Source organism: Cyrtonyx montezumae, unplaced genomic scaffold (genome assembly GCF_038088225.1).
Source record: "Cyrtonyx montezumae isolate F1298 unplaced genomic scaffold, pur_monq_1.0 scaffold_4, whole genome shotgun sequence".
NCBI lineage: Eukaryota > Metazoa > Chordata > Aves > Galliformes > Odontophoridae > Cyrtonyx > Cyrtonyx montezumae.
In genome coordinates this window covers 14,597,649-14,619,767 of record NW_027072045.1, presented here as the reverse complement: position 1 = coordinate 14,619,767, position 22,119 = coordinate 14,597,649, and the positions used below count along the sequence as shown (strand labels likewise).

Genomic DNA, 22,119 nt, shown 5'->3' with positions numbered 1-22,119 from the left:
TCTTGGTTGTGACTCTCCCTTTCTGCATATGCTAATTACCTCCTATGGTGCACAACCTTACTTACAGATTACTATGATGCTCTATTTTATATAATTTCACATAATTTTTATTATACATATATATTGTGTATATATATATATATGATACGGGGCTTTTTTGTGCTGAAATCTTCTGGTTTTGTTCTGGTCTCCAATACTGTATTATAGGCACTCTTCTTTTCAACCAGTAGTACAGCAGCTAGGTCTGTAATTTACACTGTTTTATTTGCCAGGTTTTACTGAATCCTGCATTAGCCTGTGCTATGGATTAATTACTGTTTACTGTGTAAACTTACCTAAATGGTTTGGTTTTTCTGAATATCACTCAGTATTCTGCAGTGCTGTAGACAACCATTTAGCTTTCGCTTGTTTGTTTGTGTAATTAGTGTATCATACAGCTTTTACACAGCTGAAGTTCAACAGTGACTCCGTGTTTCTCTACCTTCCTTTCATTTTTTTTCTTCTTAACTGGAGAACCTATGAGACATAACCAGATTGGGCTCTTGTTGAACCACCTCCAGGATTCTCGTGTCAAATTGGTAAGTTCCCCAGAGCTATCAGAAGTATTTCTGGATCTTGAATGAAAGGTTTCTTTTTTTTTTATTTCCTGAAATCTCCCATGGTGATAGAAATCTGTCTACTTGGAATTCCTATCTCTATTCAGCTGACATTCTCTTGGGATGTAATCACATTGGTGCCTCTGCTAACAATCTTGTCACAGACAAGGTTGGAATTACTAATGTTTTATATTTGACAAATGAAGTCTTTCTAGCTTTCTTACGCATGATGTATTTGGTCTCTTTTCAAGTGCGTCCAATGTTTGTAGTGAGGCACCATTTCCTGGGAGTGAGCTGTGGGCTTGGAGTTGCTTGTACCTGCAGGGATTTGCTTTTTCTTGTTGCCTTTATGTTGAAGAAGACTTTTCTTATTTTATGCAACTCAGATTCACCTTGAAATGCATTTTATATTTTCTCTAGTTAGTACTGAGCCACAGTAACTCATGTGAGAACATTCTTGTAACTAAGAAAGCCACATGCAGCTATGGGACAGGTGTGTGAGCATTCACTGCTCATGCAAAGTAGTTCTTGAGCTTGGCCCCCAAACTACAACGTATGCAATGTTTGCAGTGGATAAGGGAGTGTGAGGGGAGAAAAATGGAAGAAAGTTATCTTTCCTGTGATTATTGTCCTGGTTAAGATTACTGTCTATTAAAATCAGAAGGTGTTCTCAGTAGAAAGATGAACTTAGTCTGTTCCCTATGCAGCAGCTGTGATTGGAGCCATCGGGATTTTGTAGGCAGTAATGCGCAGCTCTTCATTTAGAGAACTACAGTTCTTCATTTTCTCTGCTGAGTTTTCCCCAGTCTCCTCTTCAGCTCTTTTTAGTTCTTTTGTTATATTTTGTTTTCTTAATGTTACTTGAAAACCACTGAATGTTACAAGTGTAACATAAGTAAAGGGATATCTCTTTTTGTGGTATTAGTTTTGAATCTCCTTTTCCATACCCACACTGAGAAAATACAGAAATGAAAGGTTTTTCATGCAAAACTCTACAGTTAGTCAGAAATGTTTTTATATGCATTTTGCCAAAGAGAATCGCTCTGAAAGATAGAATGTTGTGTTTCTACTGTGGGATGTTATTTCCTCATTGGTGAAACTGAAATTCCTTGATCAGCAAGGTGGTCTTTGTCCTCCCAGCCCTGTGTACAGTATGGGTGGATGCTTGCCTTGTGCTTCCACCCTACTTTTGGTCACTTTGAGATGTTGTGTTGTCAGCTCTTCTGCATTTCAGTCTTGGTGGTCCTAATCTTTTAAATTGGAGCCAGTCTGTAAATAAGCCAGTATGTTTGGTTTTTTTATCAGTTAGTGCAAGCATGTCATTTTATTCCTCTTATGTTTTTATGGCTTTTGTGTACATATATATCATAGAAAATATTTTGGCTTAGGTAATTGTTTACCTTTCCCATTGAACAGTTCTGTAGAAAAGAAAAAGCTTGCAATAGCAACTATTTAATAGCATATCTGCAGAACTGTGCAGAAGAGAGCTAACAGCTATTTCCCAGGTTACTCTATATTGTTATTAGTGCAGTTCAGATTAATCTGTCGGAACTCTGCTAATTTGGGGTAATCTGGGCTGGAAATGAGACATCTGTTTTCTTTATTCTTCAGTGTCTTTTAGGAATGAAGCAGTAATTTGGCCTTTTTCAGAAACAGTTATTAGCATGCAATCGAACAGTGTCTACAAGTTCAGTCCGCTAGTCTGCAGTATAACCTCCCTCTTAAGCAAGGCCTTCCTGGCTGTGAACGTGATGCTGGTGGTCTGCATGAAGCTGCAGAAGGGAGACACCAGGGGGCACTGGAGACGCTTAAGAATGGGAAAAGTTGGTTTTATCTCATGAATTTCAGGAAGAAAACTATCTGTAAGAAAGCACAGATTCTTTAGGATCTTCATTCAGCCCTCTCTCAGCAGATCTGAGGGAGGGTACCTTGCCTTGGCCTATTTCCAAAGTGTTTCAAAAATGCTCTGAAATGACTGAAACAATGCCACCAGTATATGCTTGAATGCTCTTTTCTTTACTGATGAAAACTATTACGTGAACTTAATGCATTGCTGAGTAGAGAATCCTCCTCTGTTTCTCCCCACTAACCCTACAAGTGTAAATTTTGGCAGTGTTTGCTAACTGAGTTATGCTGGGTGCTATGTACACAATTAGAAGTATTACCTATCCCCATAATTTCATTCTGTAAGGAGATAAATATTGCTGTTGGATACGGGATGTGAACAGGAAAGAATAAATTCAGTGGTATATGAGGAGCGTACACCAGGAACTGCTCAGGCAAACTCTGACCACCCCTTGCTACGTGTTGTTTCTGGCCTTGCAATCAAGAAGTTATACAGGTCTTTGACAACAGGATTTTTTTCCTAAATCACACTTCCTGTTTTTTTTCAGTTCTTTTTAAGCCAGTCTTCGTAGGACTGATGACTGTGCATCTCTACGTAAGGATTATGAATTCTAATCACAACTAAGATGGTGAATTGGTAATGAAATTAGGTGTTCTACCTGGCATCAGTATTTCAAAACAATACATAATTACTAAAAGAGTATGATTTGCATGGTATGTGATTAAGAGTGTTAATGACTTGAAAATAAAAACGCTGGGGTATTCTTAAGAGGAAAAATCAAGGATTTCAAAACAGCCTCTTCTTTTTCCTCTGTTTCTTTAAATGTGATTGAAAAATAGCAAAAGCTTTCTTTTTTTTTTTAATCTCCTTAAACTTTATGTGGGGAGAGTCTTCTCATTTAGTTTGAGTCAAAGATATTTTAAATGCTATGGGTTTTTCTTTTTCTTTTTTTTTTTTTTTTTTTGTTATTTATTTTAATGAAGCTAAATTTATGCTTAATGCTGAGTGCTGAAACTGTTGCCCATAAAGGGCCATATTTGGGCTATAGTAATGGTTTCCATAAACTCCTCTTGTGCTGGCCAGTGCATAGCTACTATACAGAGATGTATAATTAAATATCTTTGATTTTAAACATGGTCTTGAGATTGAGAGCTTGGTTTTACGAATCCTCTTAAGTAGTTTGCTTCAGTGGAAACAGAAGACCCATCAAAATAGTCTGAGTCAGCTTGACATCACTCCGGCCTGGTGTTTGTCTCAAGGAATAGAAGGTAATACACATTTCAGAAGAAGGTTCAAGAACTCTTCAGTTACCAAATGTGCAAAGCATGTTTTCAGTGCTGGATCTTATCTCCTGTGCTAGTGACTGGTCTGAGTTGTATAGAGTTTTCTATGTGTATAGTATGATATTAATTTGGAAACCTATAAAAGTCTAAAACTATTTTTGAATCTTATTAGATTCATAATCTCAATACTAATTATGTGTAGTGTGAAAAGCATTTTCTTTCACTGCAGTTTTGAATTTCCTACCTTTTTTTTTAATTGAAATTACTTTGAGCTACTGAGAATGGGAAAGCATTGTCTCCTAAATCCATTTGTTCTGTTTGAATCACATCTCCTTTTGCTCTTTTTTTTTTTTATGGTACCATTTATCTTTGTTTGTTTTTCCAGAGCCTTTATTCTACTCACCGTTCTCTGAATCCTCTCTGATTTTGCAACATGCTTTCAGAAATCCTTCCGTCTACTTCAGTTTCCCAGTGCCCATTTTCTTGTCTTGTATATGAAGCTTTAAGTTGCTTGTGGTAGTGACTGTCACCTACTAGATACTGGTACAATGGAAACTTGAAAAAACATTATTCAAATAATATCTGGTAAAACAGGAAACTTACCCATGATTCTTTGAGGGAAGGCCCTATAGAAATGCTCAGTATTAATCTATTCTTTCTGGATAGAACAGGACATAAATAGCACAGCAGTATTAGGAGAAAATGTAGGAAAGTTCTGTAAGAGGAACATCTAGCTGAGATCAGCAAAGTAACTGTGTTTATGAGGAAGATGATGTCTGGATTTTGTTGCACAGAAACAGGCTGCCTATTTTTATTCCTTCACCATGTGCATGTGCTGGATGCACGTGATCTTTATGGCAGTGGGAGAGCTGAATCTGAAAACAACTGTGAAGAGGGAGGCTCAGCAAGGACAAGTGTCTTTCCACTGTGTCTTCAGGGCTGGGAGGTGTGAGCTGACATAACTTTCTACACTCTTCAGTAGTCTGACTAACAAACCTGGAGGTGCAGCAGGCCAGTCAAGTCCTTTTTCCATTTTCCAATTTCTTATAAGTAGAGAATTGAACTAATTTTGTTTTTTGCAAAGTAAACAAAGGTGATGAGCTGTTGTCCTAGCTGCAGTACCACCTGGTCTTTGGAGGTGCACCAGATCTCACTGAGCTTCACTTTTTTTTCTTAAGTGGTGCATATCCTGCCTGTGAAAGCATTACTTTTACTGGAGTATGAAAAAGGGACTAAGTTGCAGATTTCTTCTTTCTTTTTTTCTGGATGCCAGGTGGCTTGTAGTGTAAGAAACCTTATTCAAGTGTGATGCCACAACAGTATGGATTGGATTGCTCTAGAGCTGGTTCACCCATGCCTAGACAACCAATTTTGTCTAGAGAAATTGCCATAAGGTCAGTCTGTTGCATTTGCCAGCTTCTTCCTTAGTTTTTTGAGGCTTACTAATAACAAAATCTCTGTAAACACTCCTACAGAGGGATAGCATTTATGAGGCTCAGGTTAGGCTTTATGGCCACAGCAGCTTATCTGCTCTGAGACAGATTCAGAGCTGCATCAAATCTTGTCAGTCTATAAGGGCACCCTCACATGGCTCTAAGGACTTGCTGAAGTCTCCTGGGGTGAATAGCTGTGTGCCTGTCATGTGTTTGTGCCAGCCTAAGCCTGCTGTGTGTCAGGTGGCTGCAGCCATTGTCTGCTGCATGCACAACGTACAAGGGCCTTCAGCTCTCCTGAGAGTAAGGTTACGATCTAGTTTGCAGACAGGAATGCCTTTTCTTCTGGTTGCTTTCCTAGTGAGATTTTGTTGCCACTCAGTCTCAGAGATGGATTTCAAACGATCTCATCTTAGCGATTTTCCAAGGCCAGGTTTTACTAAAGCACATTACTGCACTTCTAATTTACATCCTGCATCTGAGACAGGAGACAGTCTGGTAAGCTTCAGGCACTTAGGAATGCACTTGTACACATCTGCAAATCGCCTCCTTGGAGCTCTGGAGGTGTTTTCATTGAGAGGTGATGTGAGCCTTGAAATCCAGTGCTTCACTGGCTGAAGCTGCATGGCACTTCTGCTGTATACAGACTTCAGTGCATTCTGCTGGGTCACTGCTTGCAGATCATACAGACAATAACATATGAAAGAAAAATGGCTCGCTTAGCTGTGACTGCAGCTCTTTGGGTATGTTGCCTGTGTGTGTTTCTTTAGTAGCCTCACCTCCTGACTTCCACTCTTTTCTCACAGAGGGTCAGTGCTTTAGTGCTATGGTGCTTGCTCAGTGTGTGGTATCATTCAGAGGCCTGCCCTGCGATTCTCAGACATCATCTAAATTCTTTCATTTCTAAGCTGTTGCCCTTTACTGGAGCAGAACAGGTTTCAGACAGTGAACATCTTTGAGTTATTGCACGTATGAACTCCTGGTTCACTGATATTCTGGGCAGGCGAAGAAAGGGAGCAGTAGCTCTTCCTTTCCTGTTCCTGAAGGAGTCAGGAAAATTCTTTTCTTTGCTCTTGAAATGATGTTAGCAAAGAATTTTCATTTAAAATTGGCAAGAAAGGTGCATCTCCTTTTCTTGATGTTCTGAGGGAGAGAACAGCAAAAAAAAGTACCCTCTTCTGTGGAACAGACTAAAAGTCTGCTGTGTAAAACACATTGGTAGCAGTTTTTAAGTGATTTCAGATGTCAGTTAAGTAAAACTTGGGGGGACATTCTGTCTCATCTGGTTTAGATTGGATGTCAGGGAGAAGTTCTTTGTAGAGAGAGCAGTGAGGTGCTGGAACAGGCTGCCCAGAAAGGCTGCAGATGCTTTGTCCCTGGAGGTGTTCAAAACCAGGTTGGATGGGGCCCTAGGCATGCTGGTCTATACCAGATCTGGAGGTTGATGGCCCCCTCGTGGCAGGGGGTTTGGAACTTGATGATCCTTGGGGTCCCTTCCAGCCCAAGCCATTCTGTGATCTGTGTATGTGTCCTATTTATTTGCACATGCAAGTACCTGTGCATGCGTGTTCCTAGCAGCCTGACTGTTCTATCTGGGTGTAAGGCTTCCTACTCCTCAGGTGTTGTTGTTATTCAGACTAATAGATCCACTTCTCTGCACACAACATTAACAGCCCCTGATGGGAGATGAGATGGTTTAGAGTGTGAAATTAATGAGCGTGTGTGAGTGCATGGAGGGGCTTACACTTGCCTGTTATTTGCAAGGGGTCTTTGGGCTGAAGTGGCCAGAAGGATTGTTTGGAATTAGTCCCCCATCAGCTTGTGTAATCCCCTGCAGGACGTCTGGGGCTGCTTCCATGGTGGCTGTCACTGCAATATGTCATGTTTTTGTGTAGAACAGGGCAAGAAAATTATGTTTTTTAAGGTAATAACATGGCTGACCTGTATAGCTCTTTATGGTAGCAATAATTTTAGTTTGTGTCAGGAAACAGCTTTTCCCCAGAAAACCCGAATAACTTTGGAGACCCAAACCACAGTGGAATTCTGAAGTAATCCCTTAAGTCGTGTGGAGTTGCTATGGGAACGTGCAGGTGCTCAGGCCAAGATCGAGGAATAAGATCATTTATAATTATCTGGGAAAAATCAGCCATGCTTTTCCACGTAAGAAGTACTGTATGTGTTGTCCAAACTGAAGACAAAGAAGAGTGCACAGTGCGTAGTTTTTTAGCATTTGGGGTTCCTGCTGAAAGGAGTAAAAGTACTCTGAAAAGCACGCTCTTAAGAGCTGGGTGTCAGAGCTGTGCTGCTCCTGGAGGGAACTGGAGCCTTGTGGGCACAGGGATAATTCTGTGGTTGTGACTTTAACAAATTGTGTTTACTGTTAACGGCAGGCATTTTATAAAGGCATCATCTGTGTGTGCTCACAGTGTGCATCCTGTTAGTGGGGCATCAGGGCAGCTCCTCCTGCAGACCTGTTGCTCTCCTGGCTAAGCATTGACATGCATTTCAAGGTATCTTGCCCTGCTACAATTTTACCAGTCCCAGTGATACTCAAGCAGCTACATTGGAGGTATTCTCTTTCTGTGTGTGTTTGTTTTGAAAACATTTGTCTCTTTTTGAGACTATTAGCAAGGCTAGAGGGAAAAAAAAATGTAAGCTTTCCATTTAATAATAGAGTTCAGCTTGAATTTATTTTTTTTCTTATTTTTTAGAAAAAGTTGTAAATTTGGGGAAAAATACTTGCAAAGCTGTTTGTTTGCACTTTCTGCTAGCTTGCTTTTCCAGTGTTTTAAGTTTGGTTATTTCTTTGTCACTTTCCAGTTCACTAGCAGACTGGTGAGGCCACACCTCCAGAACTGTGTTCAGCTTTGGGCCCCTCACTACAAGAAGGGCATCGAGGCCCTGGAGTGAGTTGAGTGAAGGGCAGAGAAGCTGTGAAGGGTCTGGAGCACAAGTGTTATGGGAAGCAGCTGAAGGAACTGGGATTGTTCAGTCTGCAGAAGAGAGGCTCAGGGGGAGACCTTATTGCTCTCTACAAATCCTTGAAAGGAGGTTGTGGTGAGGTGGGGTTTGACCTCTTCTCCCAGATAACAGTGATGGGATGCAAGGGAGTGGCCTCGGTTGTGGCAGGGGGAGGTTCAGGATGGATTTTAAGAAAAATCTATTCTCCAAGAGTGGTCAAATATTGGAACAGGCTGCCTAGGGAGATGGTGGAGGCACAGTCCGTGGAGGCATTCAGGAAACGTGGAGATGAGGCACTGTAGTTAGTGCGCTTGCTGTTGAGGGGCTGATGGTTTTATTAGATGATCTCAGAGGTTTATTCCAACTTTAATGATTCTATGATTGTCAGGCCCACAGGAAAGTGTTTCCAGTAGTGCTTTGCAGCGTGGAGGTTGGTCCCAGCTGTGCAGGGCTGCTGTCAGGTCATTGCTGCAGTTTTATCTCTGGAACAGCAGTATGCTTACAATACTAGGCAGGCTTAGGGGAAACATAAGGACTACATAGTAATCACAAAACAAAGGTTGGGCTTAGATCTGTCTACAAAGGAATTCAGACACTTTGCTTCTGTTGGCAATTAAGGGTGTTGTGCTGAGGGCTTGTGGTGGCTGCTTTCAGTTCAGGCCTAAGCATATGTTATTGTGTATTTGTGGTTGTTGTGTTATCATGTTTTGTTAGTGAAGGTCTGCCCTCTGTATGGCTGTAGCACAGTGTAATCTCTGCTTCCATTGGGCTGTGCTGACAGACCCCTGTAATGGGGCAAGGGGCACGTACCCCACACATGTTACACCCACAGACACAATCCTACCTTGGAAAATAATTCAAGCAAAAGGACTGAACGTCTGAGGGAAACAAAAAGCCTCCTCCAAGTCTTCCCAGCAGCCTCAAGGTAAGCCAGCAACACAGTGGAGCATGGGTCTCGTTACAAGGCAGGACTGTGCTACACTACCTGCTGACAGGACGTGGTTATCATCACAAAGAAACATTCCTGTTCTCTTACCTTCTAAAGCAGTGTAAGCTAGGTCTGCCACCTTACTTCTGTCTGTATAGGACTGTAAGCTAGGTCTGCCACCTTACTTCTGTCTGTATAGGACTGAACAGGAGCTTCAGGCACTGCTCAGGACGATGCACTGCATGCTCAGTAGGTGAAGCATCTCACACCTCCACTGCGTGAGGTGCTGGCCCTAACGCTGAGACGGTGACAACGTCAGCCCTCAACCTCTGGGCCCGATAATCCCCACACTCGTGTTGTGTTGGAGGGGGCGGGGGGGTCGTGCTCGGCATCGGAGCTCATTCTGTGCACCTTCTCCCTGTGCTCTGCGGGTAAAAGTTGTCTTTCTGGAGTCCTGTAGATTATTGGTGTGAAGAAGTGCAGACGGAGGAAAAGCTGTGCCCACATTCAGTGAATGAACTCGCGCTCAGTCCGGCGCTCTCATTTGCAGTCCGCTGTGTCCCCGCGGCTGCTTCCCGCCGTGCTGCAGATAGGAGCGGAGCAGCGCTGCTGCCTTGCTCGCTCTTACACTTCTTTCCACTAAGCCCAGACAGCAGAGAAGATCCCTCCCTCGGCAGTTCATTGCAAAACCCTCATTTTACTTCCCCTCACCCGCCGTCGTTCACCTGTCCCAGCATATAACGCGAGCAGACGTTCGTTACCCGTTTCTGCCCTCGGGAAGGAATGACGAAACGTGCACAAGTACAGAACAGCTCCCGCGGCCGCCCCGCTGCCCTCGGCCCCGCTCCGCCCTCCTCGCGCCGCGGCGCTGCGGGCAGGGGCCGGGGCTGCGGGTCTACCCCCGTCCGGCCTCGCTTCCCCGTCCTGCTCCGGGCCATGGCGGCGGGGGCGGGCCGGGGCGGGGCGGCGCGGTGACGGGCAGCGCTGCCGGCCGCGGAACCGCCGTAAACAGCGGGCGAGGGAGCCGGGGCCGCCCCAGCCCCGCGGGAGCCCGGCCGCTCCCGGGCCCGTCGGAGCCGCGGCTCGCCGCCTGCCGGCCCCGGGCATGGGCAAGCGGCAGCAGCCGGAGGAGGAGCCGCCGGCACGGGCCCTGCGCGGGGCACCAAGGTAGGCTCGGCCGCCGCCCCGACCGTGGGGAGCCGCCGCTTACTCCGGGCTCCGGCGCGGGGTTGGGGGGGGGGGGGGAAGTCGCTCGTCTCACGCCCGCGGGCACCGCGGGAGCGCTCTCAGCCCGCGGGTGGCGGCGAGCAACAGGCGGCGGCCCTCGGAGCGGGGTGCTGCCGGGAGCGGCTCCAGGTGCGGCCGTAAGAGGCTTTCCCCGCCGCCGCCGGCTTTGTCTGCTCAGCCTGACCTCGGCTCACTGCGCGTCGGCGCTGGAGCTGTTAGCGTTGGTCGGGAGGAACCGAGAGCGATCGGCCGGGTGTGGGACAGGCGCTGGTTTTGCGCCGCGTTTGTTTCGGGGGAGGACGCGAATTTGCATGCGCGTAGCGGAGCGGAATGGAGGCGATGGGCGAGAAAACTTCACGCAAGGTGTGCTGTCAGAACCTGACCGTACGGAGCCGTGCGGCTGCGTGACAGGCGGCGAAATAGCCCGAATTCTTTCGTGCCTCCGGGAGCTGGCGAGCAGATAAAGTACTCCTCGGGTTGTTCTCGAGTGTAACGCTAACTTCAGCGCGCCGGGAGTGCGAGCCAAGCTCAGGGCAGAACGTACGTAGCTGAGCTTCGGCAGCGGGGTGAGAACGCGGCCGGTACCGCCTTTGGAACGGGCAAAGTGCGCCCGTGCCCCTGAGCAGAGGCAGCCCGCAGTAGCCACGCAGCGACATCTCGGCGGGGAGCTGCTGGCAGCCACAGCAGCTCGCTTTGAGAACGTTTGTCTTTAGTTCGAGTAGTGTCAGGCCAGGCTGGGGTTGAATCTGCCACAGAAAAGTTTTCTTTGCAAAAAAGAAAAAAAAAAAAAAAAAGCTTATTCATCAAACCAAAGTTGTTTCCTTTGGTACCTGATAATGCTGTTGAATTTCTACTTGATGCTGTGTTCTGCTGTGCTCGCAACTGGAGTGGGACTGCTGGGAACACCAAGAGTCCTGGCTGAAGGATGTGTGCCTGCTGTGGGATGTCAGGAGCTGTGACCCAGCTGTCAGTGCCAGGCTGCCCAGAGCAAGCCTGGCACTGTGCTGTTAGAGTGAGACCTTCCCCAGGATGTCATTGTGCTGCAGCTGCTGAGACTGATGGGACTAACGAAGACTGAGCAACTGTCCTTCCACTGGGGACTTTGCATAATTTTGGCTGCATCTGATGGGAACCTGAAAAGTTCAGAATTTGTTGATTGTTTGTGGTGATGGTGGTGGTGGGATGTTTCTTAGACTTGGCTTTCTGCTAGCCCTAGTCAGCAGGTATGCTCATAAAGGTAAGCCAGTGGAAAAGAAACAGGTTTTTGTTTTGGGATGTCAGGTTGGAATAAAAGCTGTAACCTTTTTCTTGTCTAAGCCTGTGTCAGAGCTGGTAGTTATCGTTCTAGCACTGAGAAATCCACCTGTCCCCTGTCTGGTTGAGCCCAGTCTGAAATGTCATAAGGAAATACTGATTCAGCATGCTGTCTGCTTCCTACAGGATGAGGGGTTTTAATTTCTGTTGTTGCAGTCTAACCCTTTGGACAGGCAGCTCTCCCATGTCCAGTGGTGAGAGTCGTCCATCTGCTGAGGCTGTTAGCACATGCTTTGGGCAGCATGCTGAACTCTCTTCTCTGCCAGCCTGGTTTGCAGTGCTGTTCTAAGCACTGTTATTAGTGGAGGAAGCAGATCAGTGTGGGAGCATGGCTGCTCCCAGTAGTACTGACCTGGGAAGGAGCAGTGGGTTCTCATTACAAGTTCTTCAGCATGAGGAAAATGAGTCTTCTGCTCTTGGTCTTTCCTATTGTATCTCTCAAAAGCAGTCAACCCTAAGATTACTGACTGATAGCCAGCTTCATAAATGGCTGGTGGAGACTCAGTCTGCTTGTGGCAGAGCTCAGCACTCTGTGGGAATTTGGATGCAGTTGGAAAGATGGGGAAGATGCTTCCCCTCTCTTTGCTGCGGAGAGGTGGAACAGAGGCAGGAAGAAGTGTAACTTATATGTATAAACAGAGACTGTTGTTTCAAGTGTGCTGCATTTTTGTCATGGCACCCTTTGGAAAAACTCTTCTGCTGTTTTTGTCTGATTCTTACTATACATTCTCAAATGTAGTTTTTCATATGTTTTAAAGGAATGCATAGGAAATGGTTCAAGTGCCAAATTCCATCAGATGTCAGAGAAAGTTACAAAGACGCATCTGAATCTCTGAAAACCTACCTCAAAACTTTACTTGCAGTATCTGTTTGCATGGGAAGGTTTGGCCATCCAGAACTTCTGCAAGCAGCGAAGCAGAGTGTAAGACACTCAGCAATCTAGCCAAATCCCCTAGTGGAAATGCTGTCTTGTTTTCTTAATTATGGCTGTTCTGGCCTCTGAGACCCTTGAACTGCTCATCCTCTTTTGAAACACTGCCTAGGAAAATAGGTCATCTCTGGTCCAGCGTTTTATTTGATTGGCTCATAGGACCCAAAGATGTTAACTGTTCCTGGATAGCTGTTTCCTGGTGCTCTCATTCTCCAGTATGCAAACCCACGAGGAAGTTCCTGTAATTCCAAGTGATTGCTCTCGTCTGGATTTCACTCCCACTGCTTCCTCTCTTGTGGCTAAAACAAATGGGAGACCAATTTGTCTCTTTGGGTAGCATGGTCCAGGCAACATAAGGTTTTTCAGTGTAAGATATGGCCAGGTAATGTTTTGTAAAAAGAATACGTGTTGAGTTTGAGGTCACTTCTATGGAAAATGACATTTTTGTCTCTTTAGGATATGCTGAATTAATTTAATCCACCTCATTTGTGTATATAAATAGTGATTAGCAAAGCTGTAGAAAGCTCAACAGAATGGAAAACAAGAAGTCTGGGGAAATTTCAAGTCTAGGTCATGAGGTGTTAGAAGATGAATTTTCCTGGGGAACAAGCTGACGTGTTACTGCCTTCTCTGCTTCTTTCGTCTCTGAAAGATCTAGTGCTAGCTGCTGCAGGAACAGCACAGGCAAACCACATAAACCACACATCTAATTCAGCATAGGAATTTCTGTAGTGAGATATGGAAACAGCTGTGTTCATAGAAGTTGTGCAGAGCTTGCTGTAACTTCTGTTTTGCTGACTTTTGCATTGGCCTTGGAGATCTGTAGCTGGACTTGAAAGGGACCCATAAGGATCATCAACTCAGGATGTTCTGTGATCCTGTGGTTTGCTGGCAGCCTTTGTGTCATGGCAGAGCCGGTGTTAGACTTGCTGGGTGGGCTTTGCTGGTGGAGAAGTCCTGCACCTCCAGGTCCTTGCATCTTTACTAAGTCAGGGCCAGTGTTACTATTTCTGTCCTTTGGCCTTTCCTGAAAATACCACTTGGCCAAAGAACTCCTCATTTCCGAAGCAGATTCTCCTTTATTGCTTACCACAATATTTTTGCAGGTCTTTTATCAAGGAATGTAACATGTAACCACATTTCTGTGAAGCACTGAGCAACCACTTAACAGATTACATTGTGTTTATTGATTCCGGGGTAGGTAAATGGACGAGATGCCCTTGCAAAGTCTTTGCTAGTACTGTTTTGTCGTTGCTTGTTTGTTTTTCTGGCTGTTCAGCTCTGGCTTTAAAAGCTATGTCGGTCTTAAACGTAATTCATCACCAGACAGTTCACAGCCACAGAGACCTGAGCCATCAAGAGTTTCCAGTGCTTGCTGTTTCTTTCCCTGTAGGCTGGGGAATGCTGGCCTTCCCTCTGTGCCCAGCTGACCATCAGGTTTGGACTGCTGTGGGGGAAAGGTGCATGCACATAGCTGTTCAATTGCCTGTCTTCTAAAATAGATTCTTCTCTGGAGTTTGCCCGAGAGACCTCCAGACAGGTAAGGAAGCCTGGCAGCACAACTTGAATTCAGCCAGGGACCTGACAGAATATCACAGCTGATTGAAAACACTGTTGAAATTTCTGATGCCAAATGTATGTCTAATAGATCGCAAAATATTAACAGATTCTAGAAACTGTGGCTGAGATATTTTTTTTCCTTTATTTTTTTTTCTTCATGAAATGAGTTGCAGTCAGCTATTATGATGAGCACTTTACTGCTCAAGGCTCATTAAAGGATCTCAGTTTTAAACCTTGCAGAGCAAGCAGCCAGCTTCAGTACAGAACATAAAGGTTGTGTATATTGGGGTGGATAACTCCTTTGTTTCCGTTCTGTACGCCTTAGTATCTGCCTCCAAAGTTTCTGCCCTTAAAGGACACTAGGCAGGCAGATACATGACAGCAGCCCACATGCAGGTGGGGCTGCTCATGGACAACTGTGCCAGTTTTCTTTTCTGATAGAAGAGGCATTGAATTTAGGAATCTCATTTAACAGATGACTGAGAATGGCTAAGGGCAGCTTTCTCCTCAGCCTTGGCCACATCTTCACCAAGATCCTCTGTTTGCACACTGCCAAGGATGAGAGGTTCATTTTGAGGAACAAAACGTCCCCAGTTGTTCTTCCCCAAGCAGGTAGTTTGCTTTTGCCCTGACTGGACGTAGGACAGGAAATCTCTTTGAATCAAGAAGGCCAGTTAGGTGAGGCACAGAGAGGAGGAGAAGGACTAAAGGAACTGGGGTGACAAATCAGAAGCCTATACGTGGATACAAGGTTACACACAACAGTGCTACTTTTTAGAAAAGCATATGGATACTTGTAGCCTTCCTTCCTCTCACCTACTTTATTTTCAGCAAGCTTTTCAGTTCTGCTTTGTTGTTTGTACAGCTGGGGAGAATATCTGTAGGAATAAAGATGGCATTTCTTAACAGACAGATAGGCTTCCCCTGGGTCTGATCTGCTGGTTCTAATGACCAGGATAATTTGTCACTGACTCACTGGCTGCTAATAGCTCTGTGCCATCAGTGCAGCTTGAGGGTGGGGACGTGCTGCTGTTCAGGGCTGGGTTTTGGGTTCCAGCCTCCTGTTACCCAGGAATGTGCACAGGTGCAGTAGTGGGGATACTCACATCACTGTATTCCCTTCTTGACTGGTCTGCTTTTTGCCAGGAGAAATTTGCCTTTTAGAGGGCCATTTGAATAATATTGTCTGAACGGGAAGCAACAAGTTTCCCGTACAAATTGCTTTATATCACTGATTAAACACTGAGGAAATGTTCAGACAACTCTGGTAGAGTGCTTCACGTGGCAGTGGGTGTGAAGCTGGCCTCTGCCTTCCTGTGGGCAGGTGATGTCACATGGTCTGTTAATGAGAGTGCCTCTTCTCCTGGTTGCTGCAAGGATTCATTTCTTTAACTTTGTTCCTAATGACTTTGAAAAGCATCTTCTGCTGACAGCACCTCCTTCAAAGCCCAGGAGGCTGTGGCAGGACAAAGGACCTCCTGTGACTGTTTATATTTGCTTTCACTGCCACTGGCTCCTCAAGTCATCCAGGACAGAGGATTAATCTCTCTGATCCATCTATTTCTAGTTGTTTAAACTATTGAGGATGATTCACTATTAGGCCAATCCTTGTTATAAGCTCTTGTTAACTGCAAATGCATTGGACAGAACAGGAAGGCTAATGAAAAATGTGACATATTTGTGGTACGTATATGGAAAGATGGATAGATGGAGTGGAACATGGAGTCATGTGGTGTAGGGTTCTTCTACACTTTCATGCTATGGGCCATGTTATAGCATGGAGTTCTTGCAGGTTCCTCATCTTGCCCTCTCTGAGAATAATTTCGTGCCTTTTTCTCCCATGGCTGCCTTCAGCAGACTGCTCTTAAGGGATTTATGCTGAACAGCTTGATGAATTCTGTTACAATAGACAGAAAGTGAAAGTTGGTGATGGCTCTTCTGCTCTTAATGAGCCCAGTAAAATCTGACATATCAGAGCAATGTGCAGAACAAGGTTGTCTTTTATGGTACGTGACAGCAGAGTGCAAAATTCACATGGGGGGGGGGGCGGGGTTGGGGATTATCAGAAGATCTTGGTTTTTCCTTCCTTTCTGGTAAGTGAAATGAGTTTTCCCTGTAGATCTGCATCCAAAGTGTTGTCTATTTAAGTGTGATTATCATCATCATAGCTTTGGGGTCATTTTTGTGTAGAGCCTGCCTGCCAAATCTCAGCTGGAGGTGCCAGGACTAGAAAGTGCTGTCAGAAGTTTTCCTCTAGCTCAGTCTGTAATCAGTCAGTTGCATTCAAACTGCTTTAATGTAAGAAGTGTGCATGAATATACGTACATATATACACACATGAAATATATAACAAGTTGATTACAAACTTGTAGAGGAACTTCTGATCTTTGATATTGAACAGGAACTCTCAATGAGAGGATTTTCTTGTTCCAAACAGCACAAATGCCTATAGAACTGGCGTCTTGCTGCAAAGAGAATGTGAGTCTGCGCAGCTCTCTAAGGAAGAAGAAAGTTCACTTAGCAGCTAAAGGTTTGTCTTGAGAGGCAGGAAATCTGAGTCTTGTTCCTGCTTGCAGCCTGTATTTTCTGGTTCAGGTCACCTCACCTGTGCCTAGCGTAGATCTCTTCCAGCTCAGGTATCACCTGGCCTGCCTAGTGTAATGCTCTTGGGGCTTTTTTAGTGACTGGTTTTCAGCCTGCTTTCCGATCAGAAGTGTGCTTGTGCAATCATAATGCTAGTAACTTCTGAACCTGATGGCCAAATGTCAAATATCTGCTGAAACAGCAGGCATCACAGGAGGAAGGGAAAGCAAGCTGCAGTGTCACAGCCAAGAGCTGCAGCCTCACCCTGAGCCAAAGCTCACGGAGGTGGTACTTTTTTAGACACAAGACAGTCCACGTGAGTGGGTGACACTTGGCCTGCTACAGCCACAGGACACCAGAATGCAAGCTTATCAGCATGCCAATCCTTCTGCCCATTGGATGGCTGCCTTTTTTCAGAAGGCGTTTTGAGAGCCTGTGAGGGAAAAGCTTAAGAATTGCTATTAAATTAGAGTTGGCACTGTGCAGCAGCCTCTTCACAAAATTAATGTTTGATAACATAAGGGGGTGGAGGGAGGAGAGGTTCAGTTGTAAAATTGCAGGAGACTTGTCAGGATGGCTTGATCTTGAGAGGTAACAAGAAAAAGAAGCATGTTTGATTAAAAAAAATTGAAGGGAGGTTTAACTTTGCTCTTGACATAAAGCAGAAGCCAATAAAAGAGATCAGATTTCAGCCTTCTGAAAGGATTGGTGTCCTTATGCAGTGTGTTAATGCTGTATTGTTGAAATCTCTCTGCTTTGGGGTATGAAAACTCTGTGTAATGGCTGTTCAGCAGTTTCTTTGCATGAGAAGTGTCATTTGCTTCTGTGATTCACATGACAGTGAGGGTCAGCTATTTTGTACCCTTTGTCCTGGGATTGGACCTGAAAGGAGAGGATAACCTCCGAGCAAGGCCCCTGAAGTTGAATCTTTCAAATATTGTGAAAACATTCACTAAGTTGCTTTCATTATAAAACTGCAAGGCTTGAATGGGCCCTGTGTTCTTCTGTTCAAGCTGCTACAAGCTTTGGCAGGTGGGTGAGAAAGAGCCATGCTCTGCTACACCTGAAGAGCTCTGCAGCTCTGAGGTGTATTAGAGGTGAGATACTTTTTTACATGTCTTGGAGTGAAGGAGAACTGCACTGTGGTGTTTTCCAGGCACATTTCTGAGCAGGTGAGATTTGCAAGACCCTGTTGTATTTGTCAAATGGCTAGAAGTTCAGAATTACTCTTTGTCTTTTCATGATCCATCCGATTGCTTTTTTTGGATTGGTCTGATGTATGCTGTGCAGTCTTTTGTTGCTTTTTCTTCTTCCTGGGCTCTGAGTCTCTCATGGTCAGCATGTGATGTTTTGAGGGGACCCTGAGATATTTGTATCTGCACTGGGCATAGGTTTTTAGTTCACCAGTGGTATTGATATCAGCTTATCCAAATACAGTGCTAAGGAAAAGAAATAAGAAATCTTTGTTCAGCCATACCCTGGCAAGAAGCAAGCACAGTATTGTGTGGTCCAGCTGATGGAGAGTCTGAGCACAAGGAAGCTGAGTTATGATCACTTCTTTACACAGGAGCATCCATCATGCAATTGTCTCTTGACTGTGGTCTCCTGTTGTGTGTGTTAGACATTTATTACGGTTGCCTGCTTTCTCTGTGTACTTGAGTTCTACTTGTCACCTGAGACATGTTTGCCATCTCTAAATGCCCCCTGGCAAGTTTTTCCATCTGCGTTTTCACACTGCAGTATTACAGGTGCTTCACTTGGTCTTGGTGAGCCTGTGATGCTAGGAGATGTCCTGCTGGTTGGCTCCTGCTAGCTCACTTTTCAGGTCCTCCGTAGCCGCCGTATGTAGGCTCAAGTCCCACATGGGTCTGGCAGAGCCACTCTTAATGAGCTGTGCCTGCTGCAGGGCTTGTGGGATGCTGCAGGTATGGCTCTGCTCCAGGGCAGTCGCTTTGCTGAGGGAAGGTGAGTTTGCCAGTTGTACTGTGGTACTTCAATGTTACCGTGCTTTCCACAAGACCTTGTGAGTGGTATATTTATCCATGGTCATTTGGTTGTAATGGTGTTATTTCTTCTGCAAAGAAGGGAAGGAAACTCCAAGCTGATCATCCAGTTCTGACTGTCCTCCTTTGAGCCGTGTCTGTAAGCCTCATGGACAGTCCTTGTGATTGATGTAATCTAACTAATGTACATAAGAGACATCTGAGTCACAATAGAGAACTAAATAAGATGAGGAAGCCATCGAGTTTCAAATCTGAAAGTGGTTTTGTGTCAGCAGAGGAGGGGAATGGAAAGCAGCATGACAGTGCATCACGTCCTGCCGAGGCCACACCACAGATGTGGGGACACAGGCCTGCTTCTCCCATGTGCAGTTAGCCCTCAGCAGCCCCTGGGAGCCAGGGCAGAGCTGGTGACTTTCTGAGCTGAGCCCTTTGTGTGCTTGTTCTTCTTCCTTTACAGAAATGTGCCAAAAAAAAGGGGAGAAAACCACTGGTAGGCCAAGTCATGATTTAGCCTGGAGAGCAGTGACAGCGTAGTGCCTCCTGAGACCCCCTGTTTAGAATATGCTGCTGCAGCATGGCAGCTGTCGGAGGGACAGGTTGCACAGCTTGTAACTGCCTTCACTGCTGTGTGAAGATAGCTGTGCCTTTCCTAGACGCCGTTATCTCCCATTGTGATTCCTTTGAGGCTTTGCTTGAAAATCCTGCAGCTCTTAAGAAGTCTCTTCTGGGCTGAGTGATAGCTGCTTTTCCTCTTTTCTGTTCCCAGCAAAGATGACTGATAGATGATGGCTTTTGAAGAGATACTGAATATTGTATTGGAAGCTGGTGCCTAAAACATAGTTCTAAGAAAGGCAGTGACTCACTTATAACTCGGTGGCCCTGGCTCAATCAGACGACTGCTAAAAATAACCCACCTTCTAATTCCACCGTTGATCTCTAATTGGAGAAGTATTCTCATTTATAACCTGCAGATAGGGCAAGATCAGAGGTTGAAGTGAAATCTCTAGTTTGCCAGTTAGGAGAGTCAATGTTTGGAGGGGGCATTCTGGGGGGAGACTAGCTCAGAGTGATGGTGCTGGCTTTGTCCTGAGCTTCTGCTGGATCCTATCCCCAGCCAGATGCTGTAGGCTGCCTTTTTTTACCATCCTTGGTACACTGTCCTAGGGAAAATTCTTTGTCCCTGAAACTCTGATCGGGCAAACTCACCCACACTGTGTATTTGTGGCATCCTTTTTGTTTTGTGCTTCAAACTGTTCAGTAGCATTGGTTTAGTGCTAAAAGGGCAACTGCCTGCTTTTGCAGTAGAAGCAGCATGTTTTGACAGCATGGAAAAAGGAGTCTTTTCAGCTGTTACGTAGCATCTCATAAGGTTGCACTTTGCTTACTTTTTAGCCTCTTTATGTTTTATTTTCTAAGTTGGTTAGTTGCTGTCCTCTGTAGTGATGCACTGAGAGCTGAACTGACCTTGCTGAAGTGTGAACCCTCTGTTAGCTTTGCAGAAAATGCAGATGTGGGATTGTACCAAGTTACTTTGACAGAGGATGGCAAAGGGAGCTTGCAAAAGAGGAATTTTTGCCATTGCCAGCTGCTGCTATTCAGTGAATAGCATCTGTCCCTGTAAACAGGAGTGTTACTTCCTGCAGGACTAATGTTTGGAGCCTTGTTCACAGAGAGCACAGGTAGTGCAGAAGCATGTGAGGCCCCTGATCACCTGTGACACAGAGGGCACACTGGTTGAGATGCTTCCTCTGGCAGCCAGAGACTGAACAGAGATCGTTGGGTTCTCCATGGAGAAATTGTGAATATTTTGGTCGCTCGTGGGTTCCATCATTTCTGAAATGTCAGCATCCGTATCCTTCATCTTTAAGTACTGTATGGAAGTCTTGGTGCTGTTGTCCATCCAGCACTGGGCAGCATGTACCAAAGATGGGACTGTCTCTGGGGTGGATACAACGGTGAGCTGAAAACAGAGGGGATTTTGTCTTGATTGTCTGGCATTATCTGTTGTGCTTGAAATCAGGATTATTTTCTTCTTTTTTTTTTTTTTTTTTTTTTAAGTCTTGTATTTGTCATTTTAAGCTGGTTGGTTAGGAAATATGACCTTATTTCTCTATTATGCTAGTTCAGCAGACATTCATATTATGATTCTGTAGTAATATTTTACCTATTTTTTGTTTGACCTCATCAGGTTCAATACTTTCTTCTTTCAAACAATATACTTTCTTACAGTAGTGATGAAATTTCAACTAAAAAAATGATCTTCTTGCCTTCAGTTTCAACAAATACCTGATAGAAATTGCTGTTCCTTCTAGTTTTTGTCCTCATGAATGTTTCAGATTTTACAGTACTGCTCATGTGCACCAGAATTGCATGGGCCTTATTCAGCACACTTGGCTCATCACGCTGGCTCCTGCCTAAACTAATTTAAAGGAAAGCACATCCATTAGGGAAGAAGACAAAAAGCTGCTCATAAATGTGATAGGGTTGGAAGATGTGACATGTCTATTGATATTGGTCATGATGCTGAATTTATTTTAAACGTTTCCCTGTATGGACAACTTCCTATATTGACTTCGCTTGCCCTGTGCATATTCCCAGGAACCCTCCCACTGGCCTGGCTCAGAAGGAAGCTGGTAGAAGGAACCTTGTTTTGTGTGACAGTTCAGTACTCCCTAATGGCCAAGGCTTCTCACCACCTTTACTTTGCTTCGAGCATCTCCTGGAGGAAAAATAAGAAGTCCTTTAAGCGGGAGAGCGACAGTGTCATGAGTCACTCGAGCTGCAAGGAGCAGACCTGTATGATTCTTGCAAACAGGCACCATTTCTGTTTACCTGAACACTTGGCTTAGTCTTTGCAGCCTTCTGCAGCTGCCTGTAGTTGATAGGCTTTAGAAATCCTGCTTCTGTGCTGGTAGTAGACAGCTGCAATACATTTTCATTGAACTGCATACAGACCGTGTAAGTGCATAGGTGGAGTTTCATAGTGTTTCTCCAAACATCTTGAAGAAATGAGGGATCTAATAAGGAATAGGAAAGAAAGGGTCAATACTCGACTGCAGAACAAAGGACAAGGGCAGAGGGTGAGGAAGTAACCAGTGGACACTTAGTTTCTTGTAAGTGTAAGAAAGGAATCCACAGTTGTGTATTCAGCTCATGATCGCATCAAGAGGCTATTTTAGGTACAGTGGGGATGAATGGGCTTTTATAGATCATGGTAAGGAATGCCTTGTCCAGGGGCTCAGTGATGCCAGCTCCTTTTCTGGTGCCACAGACTGGGCCTATGGGGGAGGACACACAGACTCAACACACGCCTTGCAGCACACTTGCATGAAATAACTGGCTAATGAAAGGAAACTGTTTTTGCTGACACTTTGGTGCTGCCAGTGCATGTTGGAGTCAGCCCTGTGTTGCATGGGGAGCTGGGGCATGGGAATCCTGTCTGTGTGTCAGCACC

At 44.9% G+C, this 22,119-nt stretch overlaps 2 protein-coding genes across 4 annotated transcripts in view; both read left to right on the top strand.

Annotated features, from left to right (window-relative positions):
* ZFAND4 (zinc finger AN1-type containing 4) overlaps positions 1 to 10,738 on the top strand; it is a 30,149-nt gene extending 19,411 nt beyond the window's left edge. The window contains 1 exon segment of the mRNA XM_065746664.1: positions 9,697 to 10,738. Coding sequence (XP_065602736.1) covers positions 9,697 to 10,738 — 1,042 coding nt within the window.
* The window catches only part of MARCHF8 (membrane associated ring-CH-type finger 8), a 78,742-nt gene continuing 66,620 nt past the window's right edge, over positions 9,998 to 22,119 (top strand). Inside the window, exon 1 of one of the 3 annotated variants that reach the window (XM_065746357.1) lies at positions 9,998 to 10,214. The gene's annotated coding sequence lies outside the window, so the exon portion shown is untranslated. The remainder of the gene's footprint in view (positions 10,215 to 22,119) is intronic. The other 2 variants (XM_065746355.1, XM_065746359.1) reach the window with 2 other exon arrangements.